Here is a 26,272-nt window from a genome sequence, read left to right as displayed (position 1 = left end):
AGGTAAGCATTGAATCCACATCTCTGCTGCCCAGGCTCCCATAGATCCTTGATCACAAACTAAAGCTACTCTCCTCTGACAGAAACTTGAGGGGGCGAAAGGGGGCGAGCAATGCAAAATACACCTGGCCCTCCTCCAAAAATGAATCCCTTCTGTAGCACCACAGCACTTATGGTACCTGGCACTGTCTCTATTTTCTGTCTTTTATTAAAATAACGCTTTTAAAAATACATATACAAAAAAGGAGATATGCACTGAATACAGTGCTTTCCATTGCATATAATCCTTACTTATCTGATAAAAACTTCAGAAACTAAATTACACGTAAAGTATTAAAAAGAATGCAGCTTCGACCCTTAATTTTGGTTGCCTCAAACAGGTGTTACTGCATAATTCAATGTTCAGCATGTGAATAGAAGACTATGCTTTATGCCAGTGTGAGCCCCCAGAAGGACAATACAATGCAATCTTCAGCCATTTATTCTGGGAAAAATATGAGCCGATGCTGTGGATGATAAAGGAGAATGGTTGGGAATGGAATGTGTAGGAGTAGAAAATGAATTGTGGTGCACCCATCACCATTTAGGGCATTGTGGGAGATGGGATGAACCTGGTCTGTAATGTCTCGTGCTGTGCAGTCTCTGTGTTAAACTATATTGGGACAAAGAACAATGCTGCACCTTTTGTAGAACCAAAAGAGGCTGTTTAGATGGTGGGAGAGTTTCCCTGAAAGTATTCAGTAATGTTGAAAAACTGGGGTTAGAAGTTAACATTATTTATTGTTTTGTGTCACAGTGGTAATTGGATTCTTAAATTGGTGGATGCGAAGGGGCCAGACCCTCCAATTTTTTTAGGTTGTGACTTGGAAAGCACTCCTATTCAGGAAAGCACTTGTGCACCTGCTTAAATGCTTTTCTGAACTGGGGCCTCTCATAAGTAATTCTTATTTAGACAGCTCACGCTGTTGAAGCCAGTAAGACTACTTGCATAAGTAAGGATTAGTCATTTTAGCAAAGTGTACAGGATCGGCCCATCTTTATTCTCTTAATAAAGATCTGTGGGGATGGAGCGGAATTTACGGTATGCAATATGTCCAACACCCATTGGTTTTAATGATGCAATATTCAATCCTATGTGTTCCTTGTGTCTAGTCCTTGAATTGTCAATAAATGCAGCATTTTGGAAATTTGGAAGTTTTGTTTCTTGCTTTGTTTTCTTGCTTTCTATGCTTTGGCCATACTTCAACAATCCCACTAACAGGCAGTGCAAACTATTTGATATTTATGTTCACTGATAGGATCTGACTAAGAAGTGAGTATGTCAATGACAAGTGGCACAAACATGACAAAGAATCTGACAGAAGAGGAGGTAAACAATATCAACAATGTAACTGCTTTCCTGATAGGAAAATGCAATGTTAATTCTGTAAAATGGTCAAGGTAGAAAGATCAACACATAAGTAAGCTTGGCAGAATTCAATTTTTTTTTATAATTTTGATGGATAATTTTTTACTTTAAAGCTTTTTAATATTTTTATTGATTTATATTTTCATAGTTGCATAAAATGATGAGGGAGTCAGACAGACAGATGTTGAGATTCAAAAAGTTAAAGATTTATAACTGTTAAAACACAAATTGTCAACATCACATCTCAAAATACAGGAAGTAAATATTCTTAAATTACACTCTAATAAGTTCTTAAGCAGCATTTCCCCCCTTGCTTTGCCTATTTGTAAATTTCAGTTATCATCAATGGAAATACTTTTTCATTGGTTTGTGTGTGTATGGTACAACTGACACTTACCAACATTTATTTATAAAAATGTAGTCCTTCGAAGACTACTGATAAATTATTAGTGTAAAATTCTAGTAATCACTTTCTATACGGGTCAGGGAATATATATATATATATATTTTTAATAACAATTAGTGTAGGATTTTAGAATTCTTAAATGAAACTCTGGTTTATAAAACCATTTGCTTTAACAGGATGAGTGCGATCTCAGTTCTTAAACCTCTTTTCAAACACCTGTGGAAGGAAAGGGAAAATGTTCTCAACCACACCTTTTTTGACTCCCCGCTAAACATGTCCAGTTCAGGTTGCTGTTTCTTTCACACAGCACTGTAGTTTTCCTCGCTTTTCATTATGTAATCTTTGCTTCTTTAAATCTGGGTGCTCTCTCACTACAGGAAACCACTGTAATGTTGTGTAACACTGCTAAATAACTCCTCTCCAAACTGAAACGTGGCATGGAAGGTCTTAGGCTGAGTTGGGAATATTTTTATTTTTACAGAATTAAAAAAAATATTTTAAAATATACTAGTTTTATGTAAATATAACTCAGAAATGACAACTTAAAAACAAATAAACCCTGAAATTTGACAGGCAGCCAGCCTATAATAAGGTTTAATCACCTTTGTCATCCTGGAAAATAAACATGACACATACTGTTACACATTGGATTGGATTTCTCACCATACATTTTGAAAAGGGTTTTTAAACTACAGACAACATTTATATGTGAATGTATGGTATATCATACAAATTATACATGCTGGGCCTAAATTTAGTCTCATACTGGTTTTACCCCACTGTTATGTGTTGTACACCACATCATGGAGTGTTCAGTCATGTGTGACAAATAAGGGGTTCTGGCTCAAATGGCGAGAGTTGGTATTGCTGTCCTAGCCTACAAAGCGGGTCAGTGCTGCCTAGGAGCCAGAGTCCTTGGGGCTAACCTTGCTCTCAGAGGAGAGTGGCCTAATAGCCAAAATCCTTGCACAGTACCCATACCCTGCAGTATGTGTGGAGCACGATGGGGGGACCTGGGCCCAACCATCTGCAATGGCTCCTGACCCAGGGCCCTGTGAAACCAGTGATCCATGATTTGGCTCAGTTTCCTATTTTAACAGTTACTTTCCCTGGGTTGCTTCCTATCAAGGGTTCCTGCTTTGTCAGTTCTCCCGGGGGTGTCAACCTTCTGGCTCACTCTTGTCCTACAGGGTTAGCAGGGGTTCTGCGGTCGATCCTACTGGCTCAGCCTCCATAGTCTGTAGCTCCAGCCACGCCCTGGCAGGAGCTAGCAACATATATCCACTCTCCTCCTCAGTCAGCACAAACTGAACTGGGCCACACCCTTTTATAGCCTGTCTCCAGGTCGAGCATGCCTAGCAGGGGCAAGGCCTCTTCAGCCCACATCGTGAGGTTGACCCCAGCTGGGTCAGTGCTAGGTAGACACATCCCATTGCACCCAGCTTAACTCTACTGACTTCATTATTGTTTTTCCTGATCAAAATCTGTTTTTATAGGAGCAATGAGCTACATTTAAAAACATTAACATTGCCCATCTTGATGTAAAGATAAGGGCAACAGCAACAGATCTACTGGCTGGAAGGTGAAAGCAACCCTGCCTCAGTGGGCTCCTTGAGATTCAACACAGTGGTGGGGTTAGTAATGTTTTAAGTGTCTAGCTTTGTACTGTATTACATCTAATAATTTATTAAAAAAAAGAAACAGTTGGAAAGAAACAAGAAGTCACAATGCCCAACTACCTATTTAGGTGCTTATATACCTCCCTTACTATAGTATTCACTGTCTGAGGCGTGGGTGAAGGGCAGCAATGCTGGCAAGGTAACTTTTTAGTAGCTGGGATCCAAGAATGTAGGATTTGAAACCTATTTTTTGCTAGCAAAGCCAAGAAATCACAATGTAAGGACCACTAAGCTCACACTCTTTAAATATATAAACATAAAATTATGAGAATAAAGGATGAACTGTCGGCTGCTACTGGTGAATTTTGTGATTTATTATTCTATGTCAAAAGTACATTATTAAATGTACTGCTGCTAGTAAGGACAAACAGGATCTTCTAAAATTTGGAGTTGCCAATTTGTAGGCAGTGTTGAAATGCAGTCATGCATCATCCTTTGTGATCTTTTCTCTATAAGAAAACATCTTTATTTTAATTTTAAATAGAACTTAAACTTCTATGTTCCTTGGAACATACTGCCCTTTGTATGTACATCCTGGAACCGATGTCTTATTGGGAGGGGAAAGTAAAGCCCTATTAAGTTATGTGGCCTTGGGGTTTGCTGAGAAAAGCAATATTAAATGTGTTAATTGTTAATTTAAAAATGTAATTATCTCAAGGTCATGTACTGGCACACAATATAAAATATATATTCTGCAAAAACAGAAGCAACTTAAGTCAATGTTCACATCTCCTGGCAATGTATATTGGCCAAAAGGGAAGATGGTGAAGTTACAGCAGCAATCACTTTGGTCCTCACTCCTCCCAGGCTGCTTTTACTACTGAGCAACAACTGGTTGTCAGGACCAACAGAATGTCTGCCTGTGTTGGAAGAACTGTCTTTTAATTTATCCCATAGATTTTGTGTGCATGAGGAAAGGACATTAAATAATGCTTTTGTATGTTCTAAATCAAGAGCTGGCGCAGACTAACAAGACTGCAAAGAGTCTGTTATGCTGATGTTGACTGTTCTGTGTATGTCAGGTGGGTGGGTGGAGTAGTTCAATGGCCTTGTTGCTGCTTACAGCTGTCAGTCAGCAATAGCAAGTAGTCTGGATCTCCCTGTGGTCAGGGAGAAATCCAAAGCCAGGATAGACAGTGGTAGCTACAGAAGCTATCTGTGTGCATCAGATCAGATGTTGCATAGTCCAACACTGCTGGTGGGAATTCTCTTTCTGAGGGGGTTGGATGCTGGCTCTTACCAACCCTAAAACCAATTGTCCATTAAGGAGCTCTCGGGGAAAGCTTTCCCTTTCAAAATAAAGTCAGACAACAGAGTCCCTCACATGTTAAGAGAAAGTAGGAGCTACCATAGCAGACTGATGATTTTGATAGAAAATAAATGCCACTGATAGAGAATGTGCGTGCTTGTATTTGCATGTCTTTCTCTATCTACCTTAGGTACTTGTATAGCTCCCATTACCATAGTCTTTGAATACCTCACAATGCTTACAGAGACAAGGTGGGTATTTTTTATTAGACCAATTTCTGTTGATAGCTGTTTTGTGTTTCCTACATGATTTCTAGGTAAATTTCCTGCTTTTTTTCTTCCAGTGGCCAGGTGCATGTGATGATTTCTTGTCTGAGACGGCCCATTCTGGAGTACCTAAGGTGCAGTAAATGGTTCTTCAGTTTTTCACTCGCCTTGTCTCTCTAATATCCTGGGACTAACACAGCTCCCCACCACGGCATATCACAGTCCTTAATGTATTACTGTAATCCTCACAACACACCTCTGAGGCAGGGAAGCACTGCTATATCCATTTTACACAGAGGAAAGCAGGGGTGCTTGAACAATTTGTATAGAGGGGGTGTAACAACCACTGAACCAAACTGTAAACCCTGTATATGATGGAAACTCCGTCAAGCCAGGGGGTGCAGCACATATGGGGGGAACCCAGACACAGCCAGATAAGTGACTTGCAGCAGCTCTAGGTTTGTGACAGGGCAGGGTATCAAATCCAGGTCTGGCGAGTCCCTAACCTAGACCATCCTTCCTGTCATTTAGTTTTATTACCTGAGTGATAGTGAGTAACACCCAGAGAACCGATTGCACGCAATAAATTGAATGCCTTGCAGTGATAATTGCCAAATGACTACAGGGCAGCAGTCCAAGGGAAGCCCGCCTAGGAATCAGTGCAATGTGCATGCACACAGAGCTGAAAACAAACTCCTGCAGCCAGGCGAGTCCCGTTGCCGCAAAACCCTGGAGCAAACTCCAAAGCTGCTTCTCTGCTCATTTTGTAGTAAACAAAACCTGCTGCCTGCTCCGGCTGGAGGCACCGCACCACCGAGCCAGGCTCACGCGAACACTCTCCCCTCAGTGACTTACCAGCAGCCACACACACGAAACCCCTCATGGAAAATTGGCCTCTGCATAATGCGACGGGCAAATCGTTTCCTGAGCGGCGTGGGGCGCCCATTGGCTCGGGCGGGCCTGTCAATCACAAGGCGCAGGACGGGGGAGGAGGCGGGCCCCGCCGCGGCTGCGGGGCGGGCGGGAGTTCCAGTAAGTCAGCGCCGGGCCGCCGCTGAGTCGCTGCTGTCACGGCCGCGTCCCGAACACTCAACAGGCAGCTGCGCGACCACGGGGAGCGAGCCAGGCTGCAGCCGCCCTGAGCCCTGCGGACCCCACGGGCGCGCTGGCGGGTGCTCCGGCCGGGCAGCGCCGTCCCTCCCTGGGAGCCTTGATGAAGTGGCGGAGCTAAGTGTCCTTCTCCCTCCCCCGTCTCCGGGCTCCTGCCCCGGGGCTCCCGCCCCCCCCTCCGCTCTCCCCGGGAGCGCTGCGCTCCCTCCAGCCCCGCTCCGCTCCTTCCTGCGGGCTCTCTGCCGGCAGCCTCCCCGGCTGCCCAGCGGGCTCCCCTGACTTCCCCCGAGCCGGCCCTTCCCCGGAGCCCGTCCCCTCCCCGCCACCACCATGGCTGAAGCGCCCCAGCTCGTGGACATCGACCCCGATTTCGAGCCGCTGCCCCGGCCCCGCTCCTGCACCTGGCCCCTGCCCAGACCGGAGTTCAACCCGTCCAGCTCGGCCACCTCCAGCCCAGCGCCGTCCTGCGGGGGGCAGCCCGACGGGGCCGCCTCTGCCTCGGCGGTCAGCGTCGATTTCATCGGCAACCTGAGCCTGCTGGAGGAGAGCGAGGACTTCGAGCCGCCGCCGCTGCCCCCGGCCGCCGCGGGTGCAGCAGAAGGGGCCGCTCCCGGGGGCGGCTGCCTCTGCGGGGACTTCCAGTGCCAGGAGGCCGGCTGCCTCCACCAGCAGCAACAGCCCGGGCCGCCGCTCCAGCCGCAGCAGCAGCACCCGCCGGTGTCTGCCCTGTCCGCGGGTCCCATCCCCGGCCAGCCCCGCAAGAGCAGCTCGGCTCGCCGCAACGCCTGGGGCAACCTGTCCTACGCCGACCTGATCACCAAGGCCATCGAGAGCGCCCCGGAGAAGCGGCTCACCTTGTCCCAGATCTACGAGTGGATGGTCAAGAGCGTCCCCTACTTCAAGGATAAGGGCGACAGCAACAGCTCGGCCGGCTGGAAGGTGAGGCGGTGGGGCGTGGGGAGAGCTGCCCGGCCTGGGACCCCCCGGCAGGAGCGGGGAGACTTGCCTCTTCCCACCTCGCTTCTTTCAGGGGAGGCAGGAAGCTCCTTCCAGGGCGCACACCCGGCCCCTCGCTAGCGGGCTGCGCCCCGGGCTTAGGATGCACCGGGAACTGCGGACTCAGCATTGCAACCCCCTAGTGATCGGGGAGCTGGAGGGGAAGCAGGGCGGTTGCAGAGCGCTGCAAATTCTGCTCCCTCGCCCCCGTAAGTGAAGTGCACGAAGTTAGAGGCTGACGTAGTGATTTGCAGGCTGCCCCCTGCCCTCGCTGGCTGTTCACTGACGCTGGGGTGGCCGGAGCTTACGCAGGTTGGCTTGGTTTGCAGTGTGGCTGAATACTTCTAAAAAGTGTGTCCTCCTCTCTCCCCCGAGAGAGTTGAGGTTAGAGGCCGGAGGACGTGGCTTAAGGGGGAGATGCAAGGTTTACACTGTAACAGGTTGCATGTGCATGCGGCTGTCCCCGGGGGCGAGGGGGTTCCTCGCACTTTCCCCGGTGCCTAAAAGGGCAGCCGAAGTTGCTTGTGCCGGGTTTGTAACTTAGCAGCCAGCCGGCTGTGGAGACTCGCTGTGTCATTTCCCTTTGCAGAGTTGGGACGAACTTAAAGTGACAGAGATTCAAGGGCTAGCCGAGAGCTAGAGAAGTGCAGTGTTAGGGTGCAACGTGCTGGGGGCGACAGGGCAGCAGACGCTAGCTCATTTTGCCTGTACTGTGCCCGGTGTGGAGCTAAAGTTCAAGCCTGTCAATGTGTGCAATGCATTTAAAGGGCCGGTGCCTCCTGCTTCAGATCTAATCCGAAGACACATGGCAGCGCCTTTAACCCGCTGTGTGAGACCTTCCCCTGTCAGTAAGTAGGGCAGTACAGAGTCCTTTCCAACACAGACTTTAATTGCAGTTAATCTTATTGAGGGAATTTGCCATTTTTTTTAAAGGTAGTTTAGCTAGAGCTAGTAGTGTGCGAGTGCCATTTCAGGTCTAAGATGTAAAATCACCTTTTCATCCCATTGTTCATTATGTGCTCAGGCATTAGATATATGCTTCACAGAAGCAAATAGACCAGTCCTTGCCCCAAGGAATTTACAATCTAAATTCAGACATGACCCAGTGAATGGGGGAGGGGGTCATAAACTAAAATGGGGGAAGAAGCATAGGCATGACAAGGGTTATAGTAACACTGCATGTTTACCCAGTGAGCTGTGTGTTCATTGTAATGGCTTTGTTAATTAAAAAAACCTGTAAACTAAATTTAACCGGACTCTGTTTCCCTCAGAATGAAGTCTGCCTGTCTAGAAGTAGCAGACAGCTAGGTGACCTGTTGATCATAGGATTTGCTACTCTGCTTTTGTACAAACTGGAATGGGGTAGCAAGCACACACTAGCCCTGCATCAAGCCCTGATTCCAGCTTCAGGGTGGGGGTGACAATAATAAATAGGCAAGAGTTCTGGTCTTTGAGACTTCTAAGGCTGTTCAACAGTGGACATGTTATCTTTAGCAAGTGGCTTGACCTCTCTAATGTAGCAGGTTGTCTAGCCATCATTAGAGCTAATGGCTGACTTTTAATCAGTTACTACTTTTCTAAAACTGGCTATTTGAATTGGATTACAAAGTGCCACTTGTTTGAATACACTGATTATTAATGCACTGCCTTTTCCTATAGTCTTTATTGGGGACAATATTTAAACAGTTAACATCTTTGAGGTAAATGAACCTTTGGTTTGATGCTGTATAAAGTATGCTTTGTGTACTTATTTTCATAACAGAGGTATATAGGGTTTTGTCACTACCTACCAGATTATTTTGAGAAGAGGTCTTCTGTTTTTTTACATCTGTAAAGGGAGAAAAATCCTCCACACAGTCAATTACATCATAGTAATTAATTTGATACCTCCACAGTATTTTACAAGTTTTAGTGTTTTCTACTGACAGGTTCATAATATAGTTTCAGTCAATATTAGTTAAACTTTGCAAAGTTTTATCAGTTTTTCCAAATACATTTTACTTGGGTTTCTAGATTAGATAATAATTAAGGCTTTTTAAATATTGGGGTAGTTGTCCATCCAAACAGTGTCTTTTAATTTTTTTCCCCTCTACCTCGGGATATGGTATTACGAAAGGTACATTTTTGTTTTGTTTTGATAGGTGGATAACATCCTACAGTGTTCTTCTAGTATAAAGTTACAAAAACAAAAGGACAACACTTAGCTAAATTTACTGGTAGAAGCTAAGAAACCTAAAGGATGATGTATGTGAAGAAATTTGAATGATAACCATTTCACTTCTGTTAAACTTCAATATTAGATCTGGCAAAGCTGTAAATGAGAGAGACCAGCATTTAAAAATGAGATCTTTCAGGTGGCTGTGTTGTCTGTTGGTACAGATTGAGATTGTCAAGTGCATTTTCAGTTTGAGTAAAGGAGTATTTCAAAAACTAGGAAGTCTAAGAAGAATGTCACTGACTAATTACTTTGTATTCTATTACTTATCTTTTGGTGGTGCATTGTTTTAACAAGCCAAACATAGTTTCAGCTCTCAGATTCAAGACTTTCCTATTCCCAACATTTGTTTATAGACCAAAAAATTGCTACTGTTACTTTTGTTGGATGTGGAATGTTTGGGTGTTTTTTGGGCTGTCATAGTACCCTAATTTATCAACTTCAATTTTTCATAAAATTTATCGTTTAACACAGTTAACTCTTTAAGTATGGCTTTTTAAATGTTTATTGTACTGTCTCCTTGGGCATAAGTCACCATGATTCTTTTTTTCTCCTCTTTGTGCATATTTTTGACAGGGTGGTAGGAAAGTTGTTAAACACCTATACACCCAGTCATTCCTAATTTCTTGCTTAGGTAGTAGGTGGAAGTTGTTTTTTTTTTTTTTTTTTTTTTTACATCCCCCACTCCACTTCAGGGTTAGTTATCTACCTCCCCTTGAAATGAAAACCCTGATGCAATCTTAACCATTGTCTTCCTACTGCTCCACCATAATATGTTCTAAGAAATTCTGCTTTTAACCAGTTTTATGGCTGAGTTGACTGAGGCACAAGGAGTTCAAGTCACTTGCCTCATTTAACATGATGAATCAATGGCTCAGCTTGAATAAGGGTCTGTTTGGCTCAGGATCTGTTGTTTTAGTACTGTATTGTAATCAGTGGACTTCTTTAGGTGTAATTAAAACATTCTAAATTTCAGTCAGTTATGGGCCCTGAAAAAGGAGTGTTACTTGGAAGGTTGAATGTAGATTAGAGAGGGTAAACTTTTACTAACAGAATTTGTAATGGGTCTTGGGTCAATTTCTTTATGGCCTGCAATACACAGTGGTATAGCTGTCTCTTTCTCACTTGGATTGCATGTCTTATTTGGGTAAAACGTCTCGGAAAAAACTTTCCATATTGTTGTAATTAGAGTTTAGGTTTATAATTGTAAAAGCACCTAATTTAGTGAGCTGTCAAATTACACACCTTGTTTTGAGAAGAAATTCAGAATGAAATGTTAAAACAAGATCTAATTTCCAGTGCCTTCAACCTTAGTTATGATATTCTGCATTGGTAACAGATTATTTAGGTGACTGAATATGTCTCCTCAGTTTCAAGTGTCTGTGATTCTATAACTACCAAATTGTAATTTCAATTGTTAAACTGCATTTTTCACTAAAAGAATTTATCTACGTCAACTTTCAGGTATATTTCTTGATTGTTAAAACTTCATCTCCATACTGTGAATAAAAGGAATGTGAAAGTCAAAGACCATATAATTTTACATTACACAGAAATTGTCCTTAAGTACATCCTTAAGTAATGTTTACTAAAGTAGGTAAAATTGATCTCCGTTATACATGTGCGTAGTCTGCTCTAGAGTTCCTGAGAATGTCTAGTCTGAAATGTAAACTCTGCCAACCCCCCTCAAAAAACCAATGCCCACATGCTCATCAACTCTTCTGAATGAATCATGCAACAAAGGGAGATCCTAAACATTCTTTACCAAACCCTTTTGTACTATTGAATGCTAACAAGCACTGTTGATAACCATATTTGCTTAAAAAGAATTGCAGAAAGACCAAGATCTGTTGTAGTGATAACAAGAAAGTTACTGAGTGTGTTGTACCATAAATCTTCGTGCTTCTTCACTATTCCAGTCAAAACAATCTCTTACTCAAGTTATGCGGATAAGGGTAGAATGTGGTTAAAAAAATGGAGTCTGTTGTGGTGGCAGTAGACTTACCTCTGAGGGAAATAACTGTGGGTAACTTTTTTCTTTTTTCCTTTTGTTTTACTTCAGAAAAGTTGTGAGATTAATTATAAAGAACATCTATCACATCCCCTCTTTCAGCACTTGCTGCTCTTTGTCTTTTATTCAGCCTTTGAAAATGGAATAAAGCCAAAAGTTGACCCTACCAACATTCTGATATCCTCAGAGTAATTCTTTAGACAGAATGCTCTGTTGAAACAGAAAATACTACTAACTTTTTTTGGCTTTCGCTGTAAATTGGGTATATTCTTTAAGTCTTGTGGAGATTAAGATTGCATCACTGGTTACACCTTCTTGACTTCTGGCTTAGTGAAGGCTTGATCACCTAGATTTACCTGTTGTCCTGGATATAGGAATGAGACTGGATGTTAGCAAGTTGCAGAAGTATGAGTGGAAGTATGCCTGATAGGGTGAGCCCAAAGCATATGCTGAGTTGAATGTCTTTGTCCATAAGAATTGTTGTAGTGGTCATGACTAACTCATAATTGAATAAGGGTCTGTACAAAGATGATTCTAGGGTGTGATATTCAAAAGCCACATAACATGATCTTAAATAATTCAGAAGCCTTTTGCAAATAGAATACAGAGCACTTTACAAAAATTTGAAAAACCTTACTTTGGTATCTGAATACCTGAAATAACAAAAATACATTCCATGCTGAAGTATTTAAAATAAGTTTTATCGAACAGGTAGGGTTTTTTTTTTAATATGGAAGGTGATAGGATACTAGTTGATGGACACTGAATTTACTCTGCAGAATTGCTATATGCTCAATCAGTCATGATACAAGAAGTGTAGGTATCTACCTTTGTGCCTTTGCAATAGAAGTTGATACTTTCCTAACTGATTCATGGACTGATAACATCATACATTGCGCTATATCTTTAACTTTCAGTTAGAGGGACTCTGCCAACTTAAAACACATTTGTTCTGATGTCAGAATAAATCTTTCAGAGCCATAAATGTCTGTCCACTGCCACCTCATTTCATACAAGCCACTAAATAGCTCTCAGTAGTAACTTTCAGTTGCTATCTTTAATAGGCAAGATTCAAACTAATGACTCCAGTGAGAGGCTCTGTATAGAAGAGTGCCTGCATTCTTATTTATGTTCTGAGATACTATGATCAGGTAAATAAAGCCAGTTTTGGGAATCAGTACTTGTGGCAAATAGCATACTTGTTTTAAAGGGCTGTGTATGTATCTCAGATGCACAGGTTAGTTTAATGTAATATTAAAATGATTCTGGCAACTTGAAAGCTAGCTAGTTTGGTTTTAAAAAAAAATTGACTTCACGTCTGGGGTCTCCTTGCCAACTTCTGTGGCTTTATAAACTCATTTTCCTATTCTGTTTCAGACAACAGAAGACAACGGTATTTTTAAAGGCCCACACAAATGGGCACGAAACTATGTTGGGGCAACAGTGAAATTAATGGACAGAAAATGCTGTCAAATGCACATAAAAGATCTTTTCCATCTTTTAGTTACACCTGTTGTAACAGTAGTAGATTTAAAAAACCCTCACTTCTGTATGATTTAAAAAAAAAAATTATCGGGCCCCTGTAGGTTGCACAATTAAAGTAGCAGGAAGTCAGGAAATGTGAAAATTAAAAATTAAGACAGTAATGTTAATTTGATCATACTACAAATTCTATATATTTAAATTATACCCTTATGCCATAAATAAGAATGTTTTTTGATCAATCATATACCTTAATATTACAAACCAAGACTGGAACATAGTATTTATGTCCAAGATAGCATGAGTTAATGTTTCCAATTAAATCTTGAATGAGAACCTAAAATGTGCAGAATACACTGTATGCAATTTTGTTGCATTCCACAGTAAGATTACAATTTCTCTTCTTGATAAAGCAGGTGGTTTTTGGTGTGGATTTTCCAGTGTGTTTTTCATTAATGCTTATAATCTTCCTTATACAAACTGTTAATGCAGCAGCAGCCCATGTTTCTGTGCAAGTCCCCTCCTAAGGCTGGGAAGTTTGAACATGCATTTCATATCCTAAAGAGGAACATTTCATTAGAATCTATTAAAATTCAGAGATGCATATTGAGCATGCTCTTAAGTGATTTTTTTTTTTAAAAAGTGCTTTGACATTTTTATTTATTTCCTAATTTACTACTTGTCTCCTCCCCATCCCCAAGCCCAAGTACTCTGTGGTAAGATGGACCTAGGTTTTGTGGTAAAAGCCCTGGTTTCTGTCACCCTCTCATGGTGAAATAAAATTAGGCAATCTTTGTGTTAGCTATTGTGGTGGTTGCTGTTATAGTACATTCAGTTTGGTTATGTCGTTTTCTGATATATTTTTTTTATGTGCTCCAGATTTTTGTATTAACTGCATTGTAGAAGTTGTCAGTGGAGCTGGAGATTTTGGTAGCCGTAGCTTTTGGCACACGGGATGGTGTAAGAGGCAATCTGAGACACTGGGATAAAGCTTCTATTTGGATGTTTCTGAAAAAATAATCCACAGTAAAATAATTGGCAGTGTTTTCTAGATTTGAGTCAACACTATTGAGATAAATTGGGCAGTTCACGCCTCTATGAACTATTGTTTCAGGCTGCTGCAGATTCAAGATGACACCACGAATGCTAGACACCCTTTTTAAAATGAATGCTTTGAGAGCATAATTGCTGACAAATTCCATGGCAATGGAATTGCAGAATACACAGAACACTGGTTATGACCATGCTGAGCTTCAGTCTTCAGCCACCTTTTTGTTTTGGAAAAAATGTGAAAACAGGGAGTTCTAATGGAAGTGATTTTGTAACTCTGAGTATAGCAGGTACTGACCCTGCCGGCTAACTCATGCAAAGACATACCAAATATTTCTGGTAAATACACTTTTCAATTTTTTAAAAAGAAATTATATATAATAGAGACTCTGAGCTGATGATAGGCATCTGTTTGAAGTCAGGAGGAAACCTCAGGTTAAGTTATACATGCAGCAGTTAACTGTGACTTTCTTAGCATTTGCTAGTTTACAATAGAGTATTGATGAGTTGTGTAGAATTTTTATTTGTGAATTAAAATGCAAGGCAGTTGAATTTGATGTGGTATTGTAAGAATTCAGCCCTTTACCACACTAGCTCCAACTTATTAAATCTAAAATGCACAAGGGAACAATTATGTATGTATTGGAGAACTTCATTTGTGCTTCTGCATATAGAATTTCACTAGCTTGGACTGTATTTAAATATTGTTTACTGCACTTTACCTACTGCAGAGAATATATTTGCTGAGTTTATTCATGTGTTTTCATCCAGCAGAGTTGCTGTGTAGCTGTCTTTCAGCCTTGTAATGTGCAACTATCATATGTTAGCTCTGGGGCAGTGTAACGTGACTGCTGTAGCACTAGCTTTCAATTAGGTCACAAATGAGGATATAGTGAATGAAATCAAATGTTATGATTGCACTGGAGACTGCCTCAGATTTTTGATTTCACTAGTCTTGGTGTCCTATTTTAGTTCTGTATATGAATATTGAAGAAACTACATGTCATGAAGTTGCTTAAGTTCAGAGAGATGCTTAAGGGATGGGTTTATTTGCTCCATTTGAAACACTGTTGCAATAGTTGCTAAAGATTTTGAGGTACTTTACCATTTGTAGATACATCAGGTGACGAGGCTCAGTTTGAAAAGTGTTTGCTGAAAATCTACTGGAACTGTGTGCATCGCTGGGTGGAGTGGAGTAGTCCTAGAATTTTGATGTGCAGAGGAAAACAACTAAGGCTTATTGCTGAATAATGTAGGATGAAAAACTGAGATTAAACAGAGGTAATGAGAAGACCTGGCTATGTTTCAATACTCCTTAAACTTGTGCTGGTTCTGGACTTGCAGTTTACAAAGAGAATAGCTAAGTGGTGGTTGGGGTGTCCTATCTGTGCTGCTGCTGCTTCCTATTGAGAAGGTCTCCTTATTCTAAGCCCAAGGCTGGTCATATTTAGGGCTGAAACGTCTCTGAAATAGTTGTTCTTGGCCTAGAAATTAATTTTTGGGCAAGCTAGAAAATCCATTCAACTGTTTGGTTTGCAACAGCACAGAGTAATGTTCTCAGTGCTTATTGTGGCTGTCTTGTTCTCACATAATTCAAGCAGTTTAAGCTCCAGATTTCACATGCATGTACTGAATATAGTATATTGTGCACGTGCAGTACATTCTCCTTACAAGAGTACTTATCCAGACTTATATTTTGAGCACCCCAAAATCTGCCTTATGAGCTAAAGTTGGCCCCTTTCCTGCAGAGTATTGAAACTACATTATATCCGTGCACTTTAATACATAGAAGCATTTGCTTAAGTGATTAGATATTGAAATACATGAAGACTGTATATTATTCAGAAGTCCTCCCGTATTAGACCTTCCCAATCCTGGCACTGAAATGTAAAAGGACTGTGTAAATCCCACTGTCACTTCCCTTTTTTTTTCTCTTTTGAAAGGTATTAAAAGGTAAAAAGAACTCTGTTAATGCAGTGCAAAAACTGAGATTTTAATTGCCCACCAAAAAAAAAAAAAGGGGGGGGGATTGAAAGCTGTTGTTCCCACAACAACCAGAGCTCTGTCATAATGGATGAAGAAAGCATTGGGGAAATCAGATATACAGTAATGAAATATTTATATGTGCAAGCAGCCATTTTATTCTCCATGGAAACTATAACTTTGCACAAAGTTAGAACTTTTATTTAAGGGGGCCAGATGGCGCAGTGCAGCTACTTTGCTTCACATAGCCTAAAGTAACTGGTGTGGGGAGGATCACTCCAATGTAAAGCTGATCCTCTGCTGACATAGGCAATGTTCGGCTCTGATGGCACTCCCTCTCCCTGTTGCCCCATTGTCTCTAATATAGAAGCATGTATGGGGGAAGCTGGTATGCCTGAAAAGCAGTTATACCCTGTTTTTTCCCAGCCGTGTTTTCTGCCCCATGCAGCTGGTCTAAATTTGATCAGTTCTTCAGTCCTTATGTTGCACTAACCCAGCACAGAGGCTCTTTTAGAGAGCGGCAGCTGGATCAGGGAAGAGCGACATAATCTTTAAGCAACCTTTTCATCCTTCCCACCTTGTACTCTACTGATCAGCTGGACTGCTGGATCTGGCCTAGTCTCTGTTTTAACATCACATTCATATAGATTTTATAAACTACATAGAATTTGTCTTTTTTTTCTTTTCACTTTATAATTAATTCAGCAGGATTTTATTATTTAGCCTGCCTTACTGCTAGACCACTTGTGACAGTCCTTATTTAACATCTTGTAAAGTAACTTTTCCCGTGGTCGTACATGCTGGGTTTTGTGAGTGTCTTAGGAGTGCTGAGGTGCAAGCATTGGTTATTTAAAGGAGTAGTTAAAATACAGATTACATCGACTTTTCAAATAAGTAATAGAACTACATAGGTCCAATCAGATTTTGGGGATTACCACTGACAGTGCTAATTTGTGATTCGGTATTACAACAAAAGTTAGGAAATTCTTTAATTCTTTCAGGCTTGACTCCAGAAATTATCACGTGGGTGGAGTTTCACTTACCTATCACCATTTAAACTAGGCAGTTAGATAAGACTGAAGCAACTTGTTCTAAATGTGGTGACTTGTTAGACTGCATTTATTGTGCAAATGAGCTTACATCCTGCAAGATCAGCAGAAACGTTTAAGGTTTACTTAAAGGGAAGTGGATTAAATTAGGTGACTTTAATTACTATGAGTTGCATACCTATCAGTAATGAGATTAAGGTATTGGATTTGTTACCCACTACGCTATAGAAGGCTCTCTTTCTATGCTCATAAAGTGAATAAGATAACTGCAAGTGGTGGTTGAGCTAAAGCCACCCCAAATTTCATTTGCAAGTTGGCAAAGTGTTGCTGCTCCTGGAGTATGTTTAGCAGGGCTTTTGAGCTGTGCTCCAGCTCTGCTCCAGCTCCAGGCAAAAAACTGCAGCTCCGCACTCCACCTCCAGGCTCTGCTCCAAAGCCCTGATCTTTCGAATCAGACATCACTTCTCTGCTAGTCCAGAAGGCAAATTTTGGCCTATTTTAAACAGCTGAAGGGAGAAAGAGAACACTTACGATCTGAAAACATACTATCAAGGGACCTGATTCAGCTATGATTTGCACCAGTGTTACTCCATTGATTTGAATGGTGCTACTTCAGAGTAAAACTGGAGTAAAGCAGTAATGAATCAGGGCTGAAGAGTCCTAGTTTGTCTACAGTGGGTGCAATTTGTATATGCCAGATTAAATCAATCCCTTAAATAAAGTGTGTTCTTTGCAAACTCAATTAATGAATATATTAAAATTTCTCTTGTGCTTGGGACCCAGTTTCACTACTCTTAGAGGGGTTGCTTTAGGATCATTGTGTTATGGAATTACTGTAGTTCTAGGTCTCTATTAAATTAGTGCTTTTAATTTCCAGTCAAGGTATCTGATTTTTGGGTTAAGAGGAACTTTTAATTCTTTTTTTAAAATCAATAGCTGCAAGAAGGAACTTTTTCTTTCTTCTCTGAAGTATCAACAGAGCTTGACTGCTACAGGTCTAACATTACTCACTCTGATTTGTTGAGTGTAGTCCGGAGCAACCATCAATAATTCCCCCTTGAATCATTGTCAAATTCAAACCTTGGAAGAAGGAAAAACAGCTGGTAGATGCTTGTGGCAGGGTGAACCTAAATCTTTTCACTCTAAGGAGACTTGAGATTGGCCATCAAAATATTAGTTAATTGAATAGCAACAGGCCAGTTCACCAATTCCTTTTCATTAAGAGTTTGAATTTTATGAGCTAATAGCCCTTCTACGTCAGGATTTCACGCTGGCTGGAGTCTTCTTAAAGACTTACTTTTAGTTCTTAGACTAGCTTGCAAATTTTTCGTACTCTGGCAGTTCGTGTATCTGGCACTGATATACCGTAGGTAACAGGAAGGAATAAGACTTCCTGTTATGTATTACAGGGAGTATGTTAATCATCTAGTGATAAATATACACCAGTTAAGAGTAATTAAAGTAGAATATTTATGGTGGCTAGTCTTAAAAATATTGTGCTTTTGGTTGATCCCTGTTTGTTCTTCCAGTAAAGCATTTTGGCTTTTTCTGATTGAACCAGCAAGGAAAGTAAATAGTTGCAGTAAAATGGAAGAGTCATGATAAAGAAGCAATTCAGAAAGAGAATTCTTGGTTAGGTTCCTTAAGGTGAAATCTCTAGTTGGTTGGCAGTCCTGATAACAGAATTCTTTTTTTAAAAATAAATAAATCTGGCTTGGTGTTGGTGCATGCATTTTATGCTAATGAACATGAAGGATTAATCTGCTAGAGACAGGTATGGTACAGGTACTGGGTTCTCTGCACAGCTCAGTCTCCAACTATTTCAAATTGCCTCATCTCTGTTAATCTAGACCTGGGCCTTTTGAACCAAGATTGCCTTGTGCCAAAATGGAGGCTTTAGCTAGACCAGGGGTGGGCAAACTTTTTGGCCTGAGGGCCGCATTGGGGTTCTGAAACTGTATGGAGGGCCAGGTAGGGAAGGTTGTGCCTCCCCAAAGAGCCTGGCACCTCCCCCCCCATCTGCCCCCTTCTATGTCCTGTCATCTGACTGCCCCCCTCAGAACTCCCCTGTTCCTTGTCCCCTGACCACCACCTCCCGGGACCCCCTGCCCCTAACCGCCCCCCGGGACTCCACCCCCATCCAACTCTCTGACAGGCCCCCTGGGACTCCCATGCCTATCCAACCCCCCCGTTCCCCATCCCCTGACCGCCCCCCTAGAACCTTTGCCCCATCCAACTGCTCCCTGTCCCCTGACTGCCCCCCAGAACCCCCTGCCCCTTATCTAACCCTCCCCATTCCCCGCCTCCTTACCATGCCGCTCAGAGCAGCAGGACTGGCAGTCGCGCTGCCCGGCTGGAGCCAGCCACACCACCGCGCTGCCCAACAGGAGCGCGCAGCCCTGCTGCCCAGAACGCTGGCGGCATGGCGAGCTGAGGCTGCGGGGGAGGAGGGACGGCGGGGAGAGGCTGGGGGGCAGCCTCCCCGCATGGTACCGTGGGCCATAGTTTGCCCACCTCTGGGCTAGACCAATGTCCAGGAAAGTTTAGGGTGAGAGCACAAATTAGTTTTAACCTAATCAAATTGAACTTGATCTTTTGATTCAAACTTGATTTGAACCTAGATCTTAGGAGTTCACAGGGAAGGGGGAAACCCCCCCTCTTTTTCTGAAAGGGGATGGGGGACCCAAAATGTAATTAGATGCCTAATTAGAGGCCACTTTGCTTTCTTTTGATCCATTAGGATGGCTTTGTGAAGCCATCCTAATCGAGGTCATAGATGTATAAATGTTATTTCAGAGGACATGGCTATGGCTGCACCGCTGTAAGCTCTCTAGTGTAGCTGCTCTAAACAGATGGGAGCGAGCTGTCCCCTCGGCTTAAATACTCCAGCCCCTGCAAGCGGCAGTAGCTATGTCGTTGGGAGAAGCACTGTCCACACCAACACTTAAGTTGGCAAAAGTTATGTCACTCAGGGGGTGGCTAATTCACACCCTTGAGGACATAACTTATGTTGACTTAAGTTGTTGCGTAGCCAAAGCCAGCGTTATAATAAATTACTACTTTTCAAATAAACATCATCTGACTCTGCAAAAACTGTGTGTCCTCCTTTATCACTTGCATGCTAAAATGAACAGCTTTTGAGCCCTAGTTTGAAATTAAAAACCTAAACATTCACCCACCTCCTCCCCCCATCCCCACCACTCCTTTTTCCTTGAACACGTATATCCACATTTAACACTACAATAGACTTGTCCTCAAATTTCTACCACCAGGGAATCTGTGCTACAAGAACTGAACAGTTCTCTTCCAAAATTAAGGGTATTCATAAACTGACCCTCTGGGAGGAGTTTTTTAGTCTGAGGCAAAGTGTCTTGGCAGTTTAGTCATTTGTCGAAAGAAAATGTCCTGAGGTGTGGCAATTACGACTATGAGAATAAAACAAAGAAAAAAGTATTGCATATAGATATCGTTTCAGTTGAACGCACTGTGCGTTAGCCCATCAGATCAGTATGTGAATGTTCAACATTCCACTCAACTTGTAACTTAATTTGTAACTTCCTACATTGTATTGTATTTCTCTGGAAGACATCCCACAGCCACTGACTCTTCCCCTTTGTGGTCAGGAAAACACAACTTTATTGCTGCTTTCATTCGGGCAAGTAAGTAGGTTTGATGGGGAAGGTGTTTATTAAAGTTACACAATGCAGACAGTCAACTTTTTCACTTCTTCTAATTTTGAAACTTCACTTTAACGTACCAGCTGTCAAGGTTCCTTCCCCACTCTGAACTCTAGGGTACAGATGAGGGGACCTGCATGAAAACCCCCCAAGCTTATTTTTACCAGCTTAGGTTAAAACTTTCCCAAGGTACAAACTATTTTACTTTTTGTCCCTGGATTTTATTGCTGCCACCACCAAGCGTCAAACAAATATAATAGGGAAAGAGCCCACTTGGAAACATCTTTTCCCCCCCACAAAATCCCCCCAAGCCCTACACCCCCTTTCCTGGGGAAGGCTTGATTAAAAATCCTCACCAATTTGCATAGGTGAACACAGACCCAAACCCTTGGATCTTAAGAACAATGAAAAAGCAATCAGGTTCTTAAAAGAAGAATTTTAATTGAAGAAAAAGTAAAAGAATCACCTCTGTAAAATCAGGATGGTAAATACCTTACAGGGTAATCAGATTCAAAACATAGAGAATCCCTCTAGGCAAAACCTTAAGTTGCAAAAAGACACAGAAACAGGAATGTACATTCCATTCAGCACAACTTATTTTATCAGCCATTTAAACAAAACAGAATCTAACACATATCTAACTAGATTGCTTACTGACTTTTTACAGGAGTTCTGACCTGCATTCCTGCTCTGGTCCCGGCAAAAGCAACACACAGACAGAGAGAACCCTTTGTGTATCCCCCCCAGCTTTGAAAGTATCTTGTCTCCTCATTGGTCATTTTGGTCTGGTGCCAGCGAGGTTATCTTTAGCTTCTTAACCCTTTACAGGTGAAAGGGTTTTTCCTCTGACCAGGAGGGATTTAAAGGTGGTTAGCCTTCCCTTTATATTTATGACACCAGCAATGGAGATATTGCTGGTTGGAAATATTGTATCTCCATATTATCTTGTCAGAATATCGATATTTTATTGTCAAGCAATGGAGAATACTACTTGGGTATCTGAATAGAAATCTGTTAAGGATGTTCAAGCTAGATCTTTTTCTGTGGGTAACTGGTCCATGGTCAATCCTGAGGATTTAAGAGAATAAAATCCCTAACTGAATTCTGACTTGTAAATACTAGCATCAGTGCCACTAATAGTGAGCTGGGACATGCCTTCCATCCCTTTCATGCCTCATGGTGAATTATAGAATAGGAATAATAGCTAAGGGTATGTGGGGGTGGCTCATGTATCCCTTAGTAAAACAGCGGCAAGGCAACTTCTTAATCTTCTCTTGCAGTTTAGAGATGACCTGTATAATGTAGCTGTACAGTATCTCAAATACTTTTTTTCATGTTTTTACTTTTGGAGGTTTATAGTTAGCAACTGAGGCTGTAAAAAGACTGAAGGCTGTTCTTGCCCATGCACCACAGAGTCATTAGAAACTGAGGCTTAGCTGTAACCATCCAAAATTGGCTGGGTCTTAGTTGGTGTCGCACTTTGACTTTTTGCCTAACTTATAGTATTTACTAATTTTTGGAGCAACAGTGTGCAATATTTTGGTTGTCCCTGTTCTTTGCTCCTGTCAATATTAATCCTGGCAATAGGAGTAAATGAAAGCTGGTGTCTTCATATTTGCTGGGTGTTTGAGATTAAAAGAACAACTGAACTGCTTTTCAGAAGGCAGCACATATGAAAACATCTTCTACAGTGCAAAATATTGTTTCCCGGCCACATTATGGCTGAATGTGACCAGCAGACTGCACTGTGATCATCTTTTTAACAGGATCTCCAAAATGGCATGCTCCCAACTTCAAGGCCCTTCATATTAAAGTGCCTAAAGAAGTAAATTAACTTACATTTTGTGGGTCTGGTCTGGTCCTTGGCTACATCTATCCAACCCCATTAAAACTAGTGGGGTTACAAAAGTATAACTGAGTGCAGAATTTAGCCTAGTAGTCTTCAAACCAGTGGTCTCCAACCTTTTTATGCACAAGATCACTTTTTGAATTTAAGTGCAACCCAGGATCTGCCCCGCTTCTTCCCCGAGGCCCTGCCCCGCTCACTCCATTCCCACTCCCTCTTTCGTTCACTCCTCACTCACTTTCACTGGGTTGGGGTTTGGGAGGGGGTGTGGGCTCTAGGCTGAGGCCAAGGGGTTTGGAGTGTGGAAGGGGGATCCTGGCTGAGCCTAGGGCAGGGGGTTGGGTGCAGGAGGTGGTGCCAGCTCTGGGAGAGAGTTTGGGTGCAGGAGGGGGCTCTGCGCTGGGGCAGAGTGTTGGGATACAGGAGTGGGTATGGGGTGCTGGCTCCACAAGGGGGTTCAGGGCTAGGGCAGGGGGTTCAGGGAGCAGGAGGAGCCTCGCGGTACTGGCTCTGGGAGGGGGTTCAGGGCAGGGGGTTTAAGGTGCAGGAGGGAGTACCGAGTGCTGGCTCCAGGAGGGCGCTGGAGGTCTGGGCGCTGGAGGCAAGAAGGGTGCGGGCTCCCACTGGGTGGCTCCCGGTCGGCGGCGCAGCAGGGCTAAGGCAGGCTCCCTGCCTGCTCCGTCCCCACACCACTCTCAGAAGCAGCCATCACACCTCTATGGCCCCTGGCAGGGGGGACACACACGTGGCTCTGTGCACTGCCCCTGTCTGCGGGCACCGCCCCCACGGTTCCCATTGGCCACAGTTCCCCATTCCTGGCCAATGGGAGCTGCGGGGTTGGTGCTTGCAGGCAGGAGCAGTGCACAGAGACCCCTGCCTCTCCTCCCTTGGGCATGCTGGCCACTTCCGGGAGGGGCATGGGGCCAGGGCAGGCAGGGAGTCTGCCTTAGCCTTACTGCGCCGCCAGACTTTTAGCAGTGCAGGGGTGAATGCCCATCATAACATACCCATATAGTAGAGTGTTTAAAGCCGTGGTCACCAACCAGGAGATCATGATCGAAAGGCAGAGGCTCCGGGATCAACCAGTCGATCGCGATCTGCCAGGTGGTGACTACTGCTTTTAAACACTTTGCTATATGGGTAAGTTATGGTGAGAATTCACCCTGGAGTCCCCTGGTGTAGAAACACAATTGGGTCTGTGCCTCAGTTTCCCCTAGTTGGCTTTCAGAAAGCTCAGTGAGGCTTGTATACAGTGAACAATACCCCTTCATGGGGTCTAGTTTATTTAATCAACTGCCAAACATATGTAAACAAGCCGCCTTCTTCTGCTGTAAGTCCCCAGGCTTCTCAGCTGCCTGGATCTTTGCTGTCTCTCTCATGCTGACTCCTGGTGTTTCCCAGGCCTCCCTTCCTGGGGAGTTGTGTAGACTGTCTCCTCTTGAGCTTTCTCTCTCTGTGTTCTGAGGCTATTCCTCTCTCTGGAAGCCTCTGCTCTCTAGGTAGATGTCCCTGGGTGTAGTTTTCTACCCAGTTTGCCTGAGAAGCTCTCTCCCTGGGAGCTTCCTCTGTGTTCTGGGGTCCTGCCTGAGTCCTCAGAACCCTTTAGGGCCCTGGGTGTTCCTTAACTAACTGCTGCTCAGCCATGTAGCCAGTTAACTGTGCACAGGTGGATCTGGATTGGCTGGTTCTCCTTAGAAGAGACTTAGCTGGGGGCCAGCCCTAGTGACAGAGTACTAATCAGTGACTGCTACAGAAGAAGGTAATGCCATCTGGGTAGTATTTCTCATAGGCAATGAGTAATGACTGCATTGTAGTTTATGAAAGTTCTGGGTAACACATTACATTTTTTGACTATAGTTACTCTTGTGCATCCATCCCAATTTTTGCTTAATTTTCTTCTGGATACTACGAATACCCAGAGCTGTACTGAAAATTATGTGAAGTAAAGCTAAGACTTCAATCAATCAAATAAAGCCCTTCAAAAAAACCTCAGTTTTTTAAATATTTCTGTCTTGGAGAAACATTCTCCATTTAGAGTTTTAACAGAATGTTAGATATTGGGGTAATTTTAAGGGTTAATTGCTTTTTTGATGATAAATTTAAGACTGAGATTGTTCTATTGAGATTCACATGTAATTGGGCCTACGTTATCTCTTCTGCTAGCACGTTAAAATGAAACATAGCTTATATTTTAAAACAAGTATTTTTCAGTGTTGATTCTTCTGGACTGGGATTTTAAATTTCCTTAACCCTTTTGGTGGTTGCATTCAGTTTAGTATGCCAAAAGGATAAACAGAAGTCTGTGTAGGTTTGTTCTAACTTAGAACTTTTTTTAACCTGTTTGGGAAAACCACCTCTGAAGTGAGTTCTGTATATTTATTCTAATATGCTAATACATGCAGTTGTTTAAATATTGATTATCATTTTATCTGCCGTACCTTTCCCCAAAGCCAGTAAATTGCACATTTTCTTCAGAATGCCTCTCTCTTATGCAAAGTACTTACGACTTTTCAATTTTAATTGCCAGTTCATTCTTTCTCACAGCTACACATCGTATCATGACATGTTACCTCATACCTTTTATGCTGTTTGGAGGAGGTAGATATCCAGGCACAGAATGTTTTAATGAACAGCCAGTCTAGCAGTGCTGCAGATGCTATTCATGGCTGGAAGAGCTAAGTTTGACACAGTCTGTGGAACCAAAATTGCAAGTTGAAGTTAGTGAATGTCTTGGAAAGTATGGATTCATAACCTGGAGGAGTCGGAAGGGATTTTCCTTCTCTCTGGATGTTCTAGTAATTGTTCTTTGTGACAACACTAGCAGTTTTCTCAGCGAAAACTGCATATAATATCAGTCCTTTAAATACTTTTTAAAATTACTGGCTAAGCGAATTTTTATGTAATATTTTAAACTTTTTCCCCTCACTTTCATGTTCTCAAAGCTCTAATTTCCTTATAAATAGACTTAACTGAATGTTTTTCTGTATACATATGTGAAAATACTAATAAAGGTCACTTAATGTTTTATTGACATTTTGAACTTTTAATAGAGATTTAGCTACACACTGTTTGTTGTACCTCAAAACCATATTTAAAAACTATCGTTTAATACCTCACTCTAAACACCAGCGCATACTAGTGGAGTGTACAGCCATATACAGAGTGCATACTTGGGCTGGAAAAACCCAAAAAATTAATTCTGTCAAAGCTTATAAAACTCTGCCAGCTGTGTTTTCTTCTCCCAATCAAACAGGACTATTTTAATTACCAAGAATGAAAAGCTAAGATTTTGTCCATTTGTAAAAGTTGTGCTACAGATAAAACTGACACATGGGGAAAGTTCTACTTCCTGTAGCTGATGATGAATTTATGCCCTGAAGCAAATGGATTATTAACACTTGTAATTTTATTTTAACTAGTGTAACAGCAGATGCTGCTATTCATAAAAATATCAAATTGCTCTTTAATTACAAACAATTTGCCTCAAATTATCCTGCAGCCCTGGGTTCCACAGGTTAATTTCATATTCTGTAAAACATTACATTTTTTGTTTTGTATTCGTGATATTTTAGTTTTGAGTGCCTTGCATGCTGGTTTTAGGTAAATGGGAGCAAATGACTTGCTGTTCTGTTCAAAGGGCTGAAACAGAGGAGTCAGACAACTCAAATTTAATTAGACCATTAAAATTAATTTGTGCTCCTTCAAGAAAATGACTGTAGGGATACGGGATTTATCATGGAAGTGAAATTAAGCATATTTTGTGAAACTGTTCCTTTTTTTTTTTTTTTTTTTCAAAATTTGTTATGAATAAATCTTGAAACTGAAAAAATTTCACGGTCTTAGCAG

The 26,272-nt window shown here is 42.2% G+C and overlaps 1 protein-coding gene across 1 annotated transcript in view; it reads left to right on the top strand.

The window, feature by feature from the left end:
• Positions 1 to 5,936: 5,936 nt before the first annotated feature.
• Positions 5,937 to 26,272, top strand: part of FOXO1 (forkhead box O1) — a 95,290-nt gene continuing 74,954 nt past the window's right edge. Inside the window, exon 1 of the mRNA XM_084634938.1 lies at positions 5,937 to 7,056. Coding sequence (XP_084491064.1) covers positions 6,448 to 7,056 — 609 coding nt within the window. The 5' untranslated portion in view covers positions 5,937 to 6,447. The remainder of the gene's footprint in view (positions 7,057 to 26,272) is intronic.

Source organism: Lepidochelys olivacea (genome assembly GCF_965140295.1).
Source record: "Lepidochelys olivacea isolate rLepOli2 genome assembly, chromosome: 1".
In the NCBI taxonomy this organism is placed as follows: domain Eukaryota; kingdom Metazoa; phylum Chordata; order Testudines; family Cheloniidae; genus Lepidochelys; species Lepidochelys olivacea.
This window is presented reverse-complemented; position numbering and strand designations above follow the sequence as displayed.